This window comes from Polypterus senegalus, chromosome 6 (assembly GCF_016835505.1).
Source record: "Polypterus senegalus isolate Bchr_013 chromosome 6, ASM1683550v1, whole genome shotgun sequence".
NCBI lineage: Eukaryota > Metazoa > Chordata > Cladistia > Polypteriformes > Polypteridae > Polypterus > Polypterus senegalus.
Genome location: NC_053159.1, coordinates 122,601,224 through 122,614,893, shown reverse-complemented (window position 1 = coordinate 122,614,893; position 13,670 = coordinate 122,601,224). Strand labels below are relative to the sequence as shown.

The following is a 13,670-nucleotide window of genomic DNA, read 5'->3' as shown; positions in this document are numbered from 1 at the left end:
TATATATTTACATACAATTTATACGGTCTGGAACGAATTAATTGTATTTACATACAATCCTATGTGGGAAATTACTTCGGTTCCACTGTATTACTGTCAGACAAAATTACAGGCATTTTACGGAAATAGAAACCAGTATTACTGAGAGAGAAAATTAAAGGCACACAATACAGTGATGCATATTACATCCACTGCGGTGGGTTGGCACTGTGTCTGGGATTGGTTCCTGCCTTGTGTCCTGTATTGGATGGGATTGGCTCCAGCAGACCCCGTGACCCTGTGTTTGGATTCAGCGGGTTGGAAAATAGATGGATGGATATTACAGCCACATACAAGGTTCCTTGCCATTTAATATAGACTGTTCCTACTAATGTTTATGCACTACCATTTCTAGCGCCCGTTATTGTAACGGACTTAATGTCTAGTAAATAAATGTTGTTGTTTTTCCATATGATATGGTTATTTAATTCATTATACTAATGACTATGTTGGTGGATCCAACACTGATGTAGCTGCAACTGTTCTGCATTCAGTGTCATTTGTTGTTTACTCCCATCAACATTAATTGTAATTTTTAGCAAACAATTAAGAAAGCAAACGCCACAGGAATGAATAGGGAATTGAAAGAGAGTTAAGATCATTAAACTATGGCAAAAAATACCATTACTTTTTAATTTGTTATGAATGTAGTAAATCTCACTACTGATCTTTTGTAAATGTAGAAGAAGAGAAACAAACAAAAGTAAATAAACAAACCAAGTAAATAAAAAATGAGATCAAATAAAGGTAAAATGATTGTCAAACTGGTTGGAAGAAAAATCTGCTGTGTCATGGGTCTCCTAGGCCTGAAAACTATTTGTTTGTTTGATATTAATTTAACATGTAGAGATGTCCTCGTGATACAGTGGTTTGTGAGTCGCAGATCCAGGGACCAACAGTAGTTTCAATTACTGGTCTGATTCCTGTCTGTGCTGTGATGTGCTTGAGTGTTTTCTCCCCGCTTTTTTCCCACATCTTATGATAGGTTGATTAGTAACTCCTTAATATATTATTGTGAATGAGTGATGTACTTCTAAGTAGTTTAAGGAAGAAGCTAAAAAAAGTGAAAAAAAAGTTTACATATTAAAACCTCTTGACTATAAATGAAGGGGGGATGTTGTAGTCAGACTCTATAGTGCACTTCTGTGATTGCATTTGTAGTACTGTGTGCACTTTAGGTCACAACGCCACCAAAAAGCTACAGCAGCACTTGAAGATGTGTGGGGAAAAGCAACCAAGAACACCCTTTGACTGAAGGGCATGGCCAACTCTGCTTAGCTAAGGCAACTAATCTGTTTAGATTTAAAAAAATGTATTATTCAGGGACTTGACATTGAAATGCTGAGAAAAACTCAATACAACAAAAAATAACACAATATCCATAGATAATAATTGAAAGAATAAGAAATGGAGAATGATTCAGTAAAGGATTAAACAATAAATAGAACCAGAAAAAGAATCAAAAACTAAAGAAAACCATTAAGTAACTAGCTAAATGAAGAGAACTCAAAAGAGACAAAGAGTACAAAATACAAAAGTCCAGAAACTGAAAACCTTAGTGTTTTGTCATGAAACTAACAGTAAGAAAACCAAAGAGACCAGACATTGAGATGCTGAACATACAAAAGGAAGCTGGAGAACACAGTTGTCTAGGTAAAGTAATGTTGCAGCAAATTATTATTTATAATAGTTACTTTTTTCCCAGTATTTACAATGATTACTGTAGTGGATAATAATGTCCTCCCCTTATTTTTTTGTTTATAGTATTTATTTGTTATAGGATGTGTGTTTTTTATATTATTTCTTTGTTGTTTATTGTACTTGCACTGTTTACAGGTGTATCTTTTACAATTTTATTGTATTGGTACAATGACAATAAAGGCTTTCTAATTCTAATTCAAAAGTGGCTGTGGCAGCAGATGGTCTTTAAATCACTCTCAGGTAATTGTGGCCCTTATTAAAATACAGCTTAGAGATCCTGTGGTCATAAGAGGCCCTGCCCCTGTAATCAAGGAACATGAATGGCAAAGAACTGGGGGGAGAGAAACAAACTAAATAAAATGTAATGGGGACTATGGTAAGGGAGTGGGGGATAATGACAAATAAAGAAAAGCTTACAGGAGACAAGGCGCTCCAGCAAACCTAACACAATCAGACTTATATTATTAAATGGTATTGGCTCAGTTCTCAATGTTACATTTCAGCAGGGGCTCCTCCCATATGTGGGGTTGAAATGTCTCTTTAATGTCTATTTTGTTAACATTATTGATTATTTAGTTTCTTTATGTCTAAGCATCTTTTACTATGTGCCATGTGTTTTGTGGGTGGTCCCCCAATAGGCAGGGCTGCCTACCCAGGGCTGCCTACCCACATTGTGAATGTGCTCATGATGTTAGTGAGTTTTTATTCCCAGAATTGTGTGCTTTTTGTTAATTACTGCATTTTTGTCCTCTGTGCTTTGTTTATTGACCATTTTTAGATTTTATACTGGGACTGTGTTTGCAATTGGGCTTGCCTATTTTAACTCTGGGCTCTTTTGGAGCTTATTATGTTTCAGACAGTTTTTGTGATTAATAAACCTGTTTACTTATGAAGAGTCTTCATTGCCCTTTGTAAGCCTAGTTGGGTTTTGATGGGCATTTTTAATTTTTTTGGGATTGACTGTGCTTAGAGACTCTCTAATTAATAAAACTCACATATTTGACAGTAAACTGTGGTTGCTTCAAGGATTGATCCTGCCTTGCTGAGGATGCTGTTGTGATACTCTTCAGTGACTTTTAGATCCTGTAACAGATGTTGGTTCTGATAATTAATGGATGGATATAACAGAAGCGAGGCTTCTGGACAGCTAAAACTGGGATTTGTGGCTCATTCTATCATAAGCTTAAAAATGTTCATAAAAGTGCCAATATATATTATACATTTAGTGAATATAAACTTTTCATTTTTCTAAGTGGCCTTCCAACTTTCTAGTAATGCTGGCTAATTGTTCACCAAGTAGGAAAGAATAGAGAATAAATTGATCATGTAGTTACAAAAAAATCTGGCAGATACGGCAGGGGTCCCAAAGATAGCACTCAGAGTCTCTGGACAGGCAGCAGAATCAGGCTTTATTGTATGGCGCATACAGACTCAACTCAGATGGAACAATGAGCGTCCAGCCATAAGCACCTTTTACATTTATTACAATTCTTATCATTTAAGCCATTGTTCTTCCTCATCTGACACCTAACATTCCATTGCTCTAATCCTGCCTCTAATTAATTCCCCTAATAATTCATGGTTGAAGGGGTGTCAAACCCTGCTGTGTCCATCTTATCTGTTTGATAACTCTTTACAGCCAAAGAGTTCACATTCCCTCTCTATGCAAGGGGTCCATCTTTCTCCAGCTCTCCTGCATGTCTAACCTTTGGCTTAATGAACTATTGTTGGTTTCTAGCTCATACAGAATAGTAAAAATATATGTTGTGTCACAATAACGAGACATATGAGTCATGAAAAAGGTTTGGGGTGGCCACCCGTATAATTGAGTTCCTGGCTGCAAAGTCGATCAAATGAATAAAGCACTGCTGTACACAAAACCGAGTCCAAAACAGAACTGATGGACTAGGGAAAAGGTGTAGGTTTTTAAAGGGGAAGACAGGGAGTGAGATCATAGGGATCGGGCTCATGGTCTTCAGCCATTGTTTTGAGTCCGGATATGACATCACAGGGGCCGGCAATGTCTTCTTAGACTCGGTCCCGGAAGTGACGTCAAGAGAGTCAAGTGGGATCTCGCGTGAATGGTCTACAGGAAAGGGAGAAAAAGAGTCAGTGCACTCTGCCACATCCCGACATGCTTCGGAACTGCCCTTACTCAAGCCCTTTAGCTGCCTCCCATGCGCACGTCTGTGACAGTTGGCATAAGTCTTTTTAGTCCTAACTCTTACATCTTAATGCTTAGTAAAATATAGAGTCTACCTCTCTCATGTGTTTATAATACTTTTCTGATACGAGGAATACATTTTTCTGTAGTTACAGGCGTGAAAGTGTACAATGAGCTGTCAAGAATATCATCATATCAACTACATTTTTTGTGACGTCTGATAAAACACTAACCACTGGTGTCTCAGTGGGGTCAGAATGGCATACACAATCAGTTTTCTTTAGGATCCACAAGCATATGGTACAGTATGCACCATCTTTTCCTTAAAAATGTTTGAGGCCCACCAGTATTATATATAGAGTGTGATGCCTTTTCTCTGGACTTCCAGTGACTATACAGCATGTCCATTATGACAGAGAATACACACTAATTGTCTAAGATCAGTATCTGTAATCTTCTACTTCAAACAGTCAAATGAATAGCCATTTCGTTATATCAGGGATGCCAGTGAAAACCTCACAAGTTGTCCTAAAGTAAATCCTGAAACTAGCAGAGGCTGGGCTGCATGTCTGAAGTGGAGTTCCACAATGACTAATTAATCAAGCACATTTTTCTGTCAGCAAACAGATAGCAGACCATCTGCAATGTGTGCACGTGTGTGTGTGTTTTTTGTCATGTGTTTTAAATTTAACAGCTTGGCTAAAAAAAGAAAGCTGGTTAACATCTGTTTAGTTTAACAGGAATTTATCTTCTCTGTCTTGTCGCTGAATCCAATTAAACAGGATTCTTTGCCCCCTTTAGCAGAGTAGCTACAATGTTGTGTGCTGTCTCTCTCTCTCTCTACCTCCTGATGGGTGACATCAATCCTGGGATGCTGCTGCCTATGTGTGGCTGACACATTTTTAATTAAGCCACATTTGCTTGCGTTTATGTTTGCCATGCCCCTTATTCTCCTAATCTGGTAACTATTGTGCTACACTGGATCCAGCTTGTTTTTTCTTTCTAATTTGTTAAAGGCTGTGCAGAACATGTCCATTAGTCTCTTCTGTGAAGCACCTCATATAGTCTCACTATTTTATGTTGGTTATGTTATGGGTGTGTATGCCATACTGAAGTTAAATAGTTCCAAGTAATTTCAAATTAGTGATGATTGCTTTACACTTTGCATAATGGTTGAGCCATGGAATCTTTTTTTTTCTGATGGTTATTTTAATGAACAGACCTAAGCACCACCATTACAGTCCTGAAATGATTGCTTCTGCTGCCACCTTGCAGTTCCTTGGTTTCCTACTAGATATGCTGGTGAAGAGATTGCATTCACCATCTTTACACATGAGAGCCATATAGCTCCAGGGAGTCAGATTGTTTAAGTTCCAGCCTCTTACCTCTTTTAAAAAATGGTGAGTTTACTACGGGTACTCCAGGTGTTGGCCACTTCCCAGACACATGTTGATTTGGTTGATTTTTACATAACTTTTTATCTGAATGAGATGGTAAGGTTTGTGGTGGCAAAGCGGTGAATTGAACAGACCTCCATCCATCCATTTTCTAACCCGCTGAATCCGAACACAGGGGTCTGCTGGAGCCAATCCCAGCCAACACAGGGCACAAGGCAAGAAACAATCCTGGGCAGGGTGCCAACCCACCACAGGACACACCAAGCACACACTAGGGCCAATTTAGAATCGCCAGTCCACCTAACCTGCATGTCTTTGGACTGTGGGAGGAAACCGGAGTGCCCGGAGGAAACCCACGCAGACACGGGGAGAACATGCAAACTCCACGCAGGGAGGTCCCGGGAAGCGAACCTGGGTCTCCTAACTGCGAGGCAGCAGCGCTACCACTGCGCCACCGTGCCGCCCATGAACAGACCTGAATACCTTATTTCCAGTAAAAGTCTACAGGTTATTTTGGGTAATGATTTTAGGGAGGCCACAGATATATAACTCCTCCAGCATGTCCTTGGTCTGACTTTGTGTGTGCTGTCAATCACACCAACAACTCCAGAGAAACCAGTGATTTACATGAACGCAGCTTGCTTTAACAATACCTCATATGGATTGGTGGAAAAATGTATAAAACAGCATATTACGTCATGTATTGTGAGTGCATTCAAATTTTGGTAGAGAATTTGAAAAAAGGTTAGCTGTGACATACCCAAATCATCCTAATTACAAAGCTGCATTTTACCCATGGCCAAAAAAACAACATGGCCAACACTTTTATTTCAGCTGACAGTGAGTGCATGGCTTCTTCGTATAGGGAATGATCACATGATGTATAAGGTGTGTTTTGAATATTATACTATCTCTGTCAAATTAATAATTTTTATGAGTTCTTTGTTGTCTAGAATTTGTAAAATAGTCTTTCCTGGAATATGCTTGTTGATCTCTGCTTGAATGCGATTTTTTGGAAGCTTCTAGCGAGTTTGAACAACTCTCAAGCTCTCCTTAACCCCAGTGAAGTTAGGAGTGGTTTCCCAAATTAGCAAAATTGATTAAATACTATTATCCTGATCCTAAGAGTACGATCAAATAAGGTACAACCTCAGATTTTTGAGTCGGTTAGGACAGTTTACCTACTCTGAGATGTTCAATAAGCACAGGGACTATTTTTTTTTTTTTATTATTACATAGAGCTTTTTTTTTCTAGGTGAAAATCAAGTTTTACAGTAGTGTTCAATCTACCTTAATGGTTGTTCTGCCTGAAGCTATGCAAGGCAGTGAATTTTGTAATTAAGGATCAAGGGCCTCATATGTAAATGGTACATACAGTTAGGTCCATAAATATTTGGACTGTGACAACTTTTTTCTAATTTTGGTTCTGTACATTGCCATAATGAATTTTAAATGAAACAACTCTGATGCAGTTGAAGTGCAGACTTTCAGCTTTAATTCAGTTCAAAGCACCAGATAAAACACCACACTCTTCTCCTTTAACCACCATTCCTCTCCATCAAGCTTCGTCTTCCTCCTCCCGACTCTGGCCTCTTTGAGTGGTGGCTGCTGGCCCCTTTTGTAGTCCACCCGAAAGTGCTTCAGGTGGTTGACTTCCGAGTTCAGGCTGCACTTCCGGTTGTGGTGAATACACTGCCCATAAGGGCTCAGGAGTCCCAGCTGCAGCACTCCCAGGCGGTACCTACGGGACCCAACAGGGCTGCACCCAACTCCAATTCCCATGGAGCCCTGCCATCTGGCGTCCAGGGGGAGGTATTGCAAAGTCCATGGCTGCTCCCCCTGAACGTATACCAAAGGGGCATCCCGGCCGGACATGGACCACAGCCACCCGCCACACCTGTGCCTAATTTCTCTCCCAGTCCTTCCATTATTAAGGCATCCTGGCCATGTAAGGGTCCTAGCCGTCCAGCACACATTTATCTTTGTTTTGCATGCTAGTTTTCAACCATGAAAGTCACTAAATAGGGTTTTTTAGACTTTTACACATTTCACCAACAGTAGAAGAAAAGGAACATTGCACCTTAAGAGTTTGGTAATACAGTTCACCTGTTTTGGACAGAAAAGGGTCTAAATGAAAATAAATGGGCAAAAACTGTCTTTTGGAAATTCAACATGGCTAAACATAACCCACGATGAAACAAAAAGACCTACTTTTAGACAAAAGCTGTGGTCCAGTGAGGTAATGAAATTGTAACTCAAATAACTAAGAAGAAAAACACTGTACCTGTGGTCTTAGGTGAGATGCTGTTTTTATTGGGTCAGAGCTTTGTGTGCTATAAAAGACGTTCTCCCATCAGCTCCAGTGTACTCCTGCCGCCTGTTAGGAACTGTAGTCTCCATGTCTGCACTGGTTTCTGGGTTGGTCCCCCACCATTACAGCCTACCTTCATGTTATACCATATAGGTCATATTTTATGTTGCACCAGCGGCAGCATACATGCAAATCAGTGTAGCTGCTTTTACAAGATTAGCAAACAGACTGATTATGATTTTATTTAAGTAGATTACACAGATTCTACTATACATGGTGATCTCTGTTCCCTTTATTCTCTCCCTCCTTTCTCTTCCACTTACTGCTTATTATTACTGCTGTTCCTCCAGCATTCAAGGGAACATTGCCTAATTTTTGACTTGAACATCAAATCTGCCTTATGCAAGAATTTCAGAAAGAGACACTGGCAAAATATTGAAAGTTTTGAATAAATTACTCCCATTCCTGCAGCCTTGCCACTATGGAACGTTTTAATTAGTGCAGTGGCCATAGCTGCAAAAAATGGACCCAACTTCAAACAGTTCTTCCATCATCATTATCATTACCTGCTTCAAGGAGAACTTCTCCACTATAAGTTCCGCAAAGTCAATGTTTCTGCACCGTTACTGAGGAAATCCTTTACACAATTTTGCCTTTCATTTCAGAGTTAACTAGAATTACAATTAATCAGAATATCTTTTGGGCTGCTGCACAGGTATTCACCATGAACTTACCAAACTTCGCTCATTCAAAGGCCTTTGCTTCAGCTACTACAAGAGCTGTTGCCTTTCTTCTTAGTCAGATCTGGAAAGTTATTATTTTAACCTTAGCTTGACAACTTCCCTTCCATTGGCATGCATTCCATAGGTTCGAGGGTATCGTTGGTATCTGGTACTAACCACCTTTTATTCACAAATCCATACAGCTGGGTCTTCTACTGAAGACTTGAACAGGTTCCAGTTGCTATATCCCTGATCTCCACTGAAAACACATGAAAGGTTTCTCCAAGATCTGAGAAATGCTCATCCCAAACAGAACCTTCATCCATCTATTCCCAGTGTACAACTACTGTGCATTGGAATCTGAGTTAGCCCACCACGAAATTTTAATGAGTTGACAACTCAGTGCATCTCCTCCACCGTGTCCAGAACATATGATGTAAAATCAGATTACACAACTTCAAAGTTTATCATTTGCTCTTGGCTTAAGGCACTCTAGTAGCAGATACACATTGGATCAACTTTTTTGCTTAAACAAGGCATTTAATCTGGACAATGTCCATTAGACACTCACCACCCCAATATATCTCTTCACAGCATGCTTCAATCAGATTTGTCAAGAACCAATATGGAATTATTGGCATGGCTTACTCTTGTTTATCTCCTTTTCTTTGCATTTGTAGCTAAACGTCTAATACAAAGCTTTCTATAGAATACGTAACTTTAAGGATCATAAAGATCCACATTAAAGGTTACAAAGTGTAAGATAATATAAGGTTAATTGGTTACTCTATTAGCAAAGTTTTGGAGAAGATTATTTTCATTTTGGCAGCTTGATCAGCCATTCTTGGTCAAGTCACCCTATCCTTGTGACATCTGACATCACCACAAGTATATAAAAGAGCACACTCTGGTTAACGTAGTTTTGCAATTTCTCAAGACAAGTCTTTGAAGTTTGTACTCGGGTTTTCTTGGGTTAATTATTGATTGATTTTTGGTTAATTAGGTTGCCAAAATCTGCTCTGATATTTAACTTTGGTCCTCTTTTGCATCACTAATCTGCCAGTTTTTGCTTGTTTTATGGTTTTTGATCTTTCTTGGTCTTATTTGTCTGCTCCTTTGAACCAGTTGAACCTAAATCATTAATGACATTTTCCTCATTTTAACAGGATGTCCTGTTCTGCTGAATGCACAATTCACACCTTTGAGTCTATCCTTTAACATTTTTGCCAGTTGCTATTCCTTCTGTACTCTGAAGTCATGATCTGACTAAATACCAAATAATTTTGGCGTGAGTGTCAGTAGGCTTTGCTTCCTAGGAACCATGTTATTTGAACTATTCTATAACATTTCAGTAATTATTTACCCCTTTGATTCTGATCTTTTTATCATAAAATAGGTCATTATGATAGCAAATAATGAGAAGAATTCATAATTAATTGCGGAATTACGGTATTTGAGGGTTCCTCTAGAGTGCCTCTTTCTCTTGCATGATTTGGCTCAAAAACTAATCAGCAAATCATCATCTCATAACAGGCTTCGAGTTTCGAGTTTGGTATTTTTCTATCCAGCCTTTTAAGCTCTAGACGGTCCTCAAGGGAATGTGACACACAGACACAAACATGCGCACACACACAAAGACAGACACACACCCATCACTTAGATATCAATGTTTTCAATATGAGGGAACCGTAAAAAACTGGAGGTCAAAATTTTTGATGAATCTAAAGCTTTTGCTCCTCCTCCATAGACGATGTGGGGGTTGGGAGAGGGGGTGGGATTTGCACAAAACAACAAGAAGTAAATTTCATTGGGCAGATGAAGATCTCTTATGAGCAGTATGGATAAATGGAAAATGTAAGTATTGTAAGATGAGCTTCTGAAGTGACAGCAGAACTTCTTAAAGTAAAAATCTGTTTTTTTATATCATAATGGCAGTGGGATAAGGCAGCTGCTGTCACAGTACAGCGAACACTGAATTTGTGCGGAGCTGGGATACTCTTCCTTAAGGTTGCATTCTCTTCTTTTAGAAGATGTGCTGGAATATTTAGTGAACTTAAATGCTATCCCATATAAACAGAGGGTAACATTACTTTATATCCTTTGGCTGATACAAGTTGTCATTCCATAACTTTCCAGTTGGACATACAGCAGGTACCTTTTACAACCTGAAAGTCTAAAGAAAAGTTCAGCAGCCTTTTTGTATTTAATCTGCTCCCCAGGCTGCTGACCCCCTTTGCTGAATGCCAGCCAATAAATCTTTTATTTTCTCTTTTCCAGCTGCTGGCAGCTTTCCGTGGCAACTCTCAAGTATAAGAAATGTTATTTCTTATGCAGGCAGCCTATTATGCACCATGAAACTCAAGCAAGACTTACTTGCAGGTAAGTAAAAGACCTTCACGTGTATTAAAAGGAACAAGTCCTTCTCTTTGCACATGGAGGCACTATTATTCATTATGCGTAGCGAACACCTTTGAGGAAGGTATGTTGCAGTTTTCATGCCCAATAAAAGAACAAACAAACAAAGATAGTTTTGGTGTCATGTATTCATCTTAAGGATGACCAGAGGACAGCTGCAAATTTTCCTTCTTCTGTATACTGTAGCTTTGATGCCGAGTGCCGCATAGATAGATTCTCTGCACTTTACATGACTCTTTGAGGTGGCTCCCTACTCTTAAAAAGACTGCTTGTTTTTTCCCACTCTAGTTGTAAAAATCATGTGCAACTGAGTGGATTTGCCATTTTTATAGGTGCTTCTCCTACAGATGATGGTGATTCATCCCTGGCTGATGTAACTTGACAAATGCAATTGCATAGCTCTTCCTTCAAAGTCACGGTTCCCAGTGACCACTTCCAACTTCCTTCAAGCAAAACGACGGGGTGGTCTTTTTTCCCGCTTCAGTCAATCAGCCAGTGTTGAGGGAACATCAACAGGAACCAGGAGCGCTGTGTTGTCAGATGGAACAGCAGGGATGTTGCATGCTGCACTGGCAGCTGGCACAACTGGAATGTTAAGTGCTGTGTTATCATGCAGTGCAGCAGAGGCATTCTGCACTGGTCAGCTGTGGGCAAGCAGGTGAACCTCCTTGTGAGGAGATGTAGATTTTCTGGTCTCTTTGCTGTTTTCCTTTACTGAACAGGTGCTGCAAACCGCATTCCAGGTATGGATCTCAGTTTAGAGACTCTCCCTCCGATGACATTCACAACATCTGTACAATCTGCCTTGTTCTTTGCGTGCACATTTTTACCACCAGCTCTGCTTCTCACAGCTCACTTGAGGTCAGTGGCAACTTGATCTGCCACACTTTTCCCCAGATCCATAAGCCTGAAACTCTGCCAATGTCTGTGCATCTGGGCTGATGGACCTTAGCAGATCAAGAACCGGTAGTGGAGCTGCAGAGGTGTCAGTCTCTCAGCTGTCTCCATCTCTGTACTGCTGCTGCAAATGGCACTCCAGATTACAGATCTGAGCCTTGAGACTCTCCAGAACCTCCTCTGAAGAACCAAGCAGGTTCATTTTAGAAACACTAGGCATTCTGCTAAGTCGGACTGTAAGAATTCCCCATATCCCACTTCTGAAACCAATGTAGTGTCAGCATCAAGTGCCACAATTGATGGATTCTCTGCTTTTTACATGGCTCTTTGAGGTGGCTCACTATCTTTTAAAGGACTGCTTGCCTTTTGCCACACTAGTGGAAAAAGCACATGCAACACTGCAGAGTTGCTGGTTTCATAGGCACTCCTGATGTAATGATGTAATGCCAGCTCATTCTTGTGGTGATCCAACCCTGGCTGATGTAACTTGTCTAGTGCCGTACAAATATTTTATTCAGTATAATTCAATGCAGTGTTATTGCAAGCCATACATGTGGCAATTTATAAGCATACTTACTGTATATATGGGGTAAAACAAATGAGCTGTATGTGAAGATCTTATTTTCATTGTGATGGATACGTTTACAAACAAAAGACAATTTGATTTAAGTAATGGCTCAGTTTATACAAAATAAATCAAACATGCGTCTAACCACTCTTAATCTTTATCAGATGTGTCTGGCTAGAGGTCAGAAAGGTTTGGTATTTCCTGAAATGACTTTTCTGTTAAGTGTATTTCAAATTCCATTGATTCAATCATTCATTTCTTTTCACTCCCTTATTACAATACAAGATTTGTGGAATCAGGAGCCTGTCCTGGTGTCACTGGATGCAAGGCAAGAGGCAACCTTGGACAGAACAACAGACCATCACATAGCACATTCATACAGTGGTCTAGTTGAGGTCCACTTGTCAATTTAACTGCATATCTTTTGAATATTGGAGTAAAATTAGAGTAAATGGAGAGAACCTAACAAAGACACAGGGAGACTATGTAGCCCCTGAGTCAGCAGTGCTAATCAGTGTGCCATCCATATTTTGTATGTAGTATGCCTTAAATACAGTGTCTCCTTTGGGGGACAGAGATAATAGTTTAGTTTTAAGTTTAATGCAAGGAATGTGGTTCTTGTGCTTTGTCCAAGTGGTGGGCTTTGGCGTAGGAATAGTGGATGTACCATATAGTTTACCTGAGTTTCATTGTTTACTCCCTAAGAAGCACTTTATAAATAGTTAGGGTGAACTTAACTGTAGAAAGGAGCTTGGTAAGTTAAAGTCACACTCTGTGGGAAGTACTCCAGAGTGGCATGCAGATGCACTTTGGTGGAGTTTTGCCAGGGTTAAAGAAACATTCATCCAGGGCGGGAATCTATGGAGGAGGAAATGTAAATGGTTTGCCAGCAAACATACAGAAAGTGCTTAGAGAACAGCTGAGACCACCAGTAGAAACTATGATAAAGCAGACGTGTCACAGCGTTGCAATGTGTGATGGGTTTGGAAGACCCTAGAGATCGTCCACAGGGATTGGTGGAGAAAGCCTTTTGGCTGTTTGTTTTTTGGCCATTTGAGTGCTGAGCATTTGGTTGTCGCGTAGGAACTGCAGTTTGGATGAGCTCTCAGAATTATTAGGATTAATGGAGGTGATCGTTGGAAGAAGAGGGGAGGTGAGCTGTTTCCTTATGTGATCATTTGTTTCTTTTAGTTTTATTTATGGAATAACTTCTTGTACTTTCTTTAATATTCTTTTAAGGAAGAATAGCACATGAAAAGTGCAGTTGTAAATATTGTAAATAGTCCTTTATTTTTCTTTTTTGCCTTTTTCTTTATTTGTGTGTTATTGCTAAATTAACTGTATTTGAAAAATTGCATGGTACTGCTTTTTGATAATTATCTTATTGGCACTTGATGCAATAAAGATCAACTACTGTTTTTGTACCTCAATTTTGGCCATGTCTTTCACTCACTAC

At 39.6% G+C, this 13,670-nt stretch overlaps 1 protein-coding gene across 1 annotated transcript in view; it reads left to right on the top strand.

Annotated features, from left to right (window-relative positions):
• LOC120530659 (dynein beta chain, ciliary-like) overlaps positions 1–13,670 on the top strand; it is an 86,228-nt gene that overhangs the window by 21,678 nt on the left and 50,880 nt on the right. Inside the window, exon 8 of the mRNA XM_039755083.1 lies at positions 10,612–10,713. Coding sequence (XP_039611017.1) covers positions 10,612–10,713 — 102 coding nt within the window. The remainder of the gene's footprint in view (positions 1–10,611; positions 10,714–13,670) is intronic.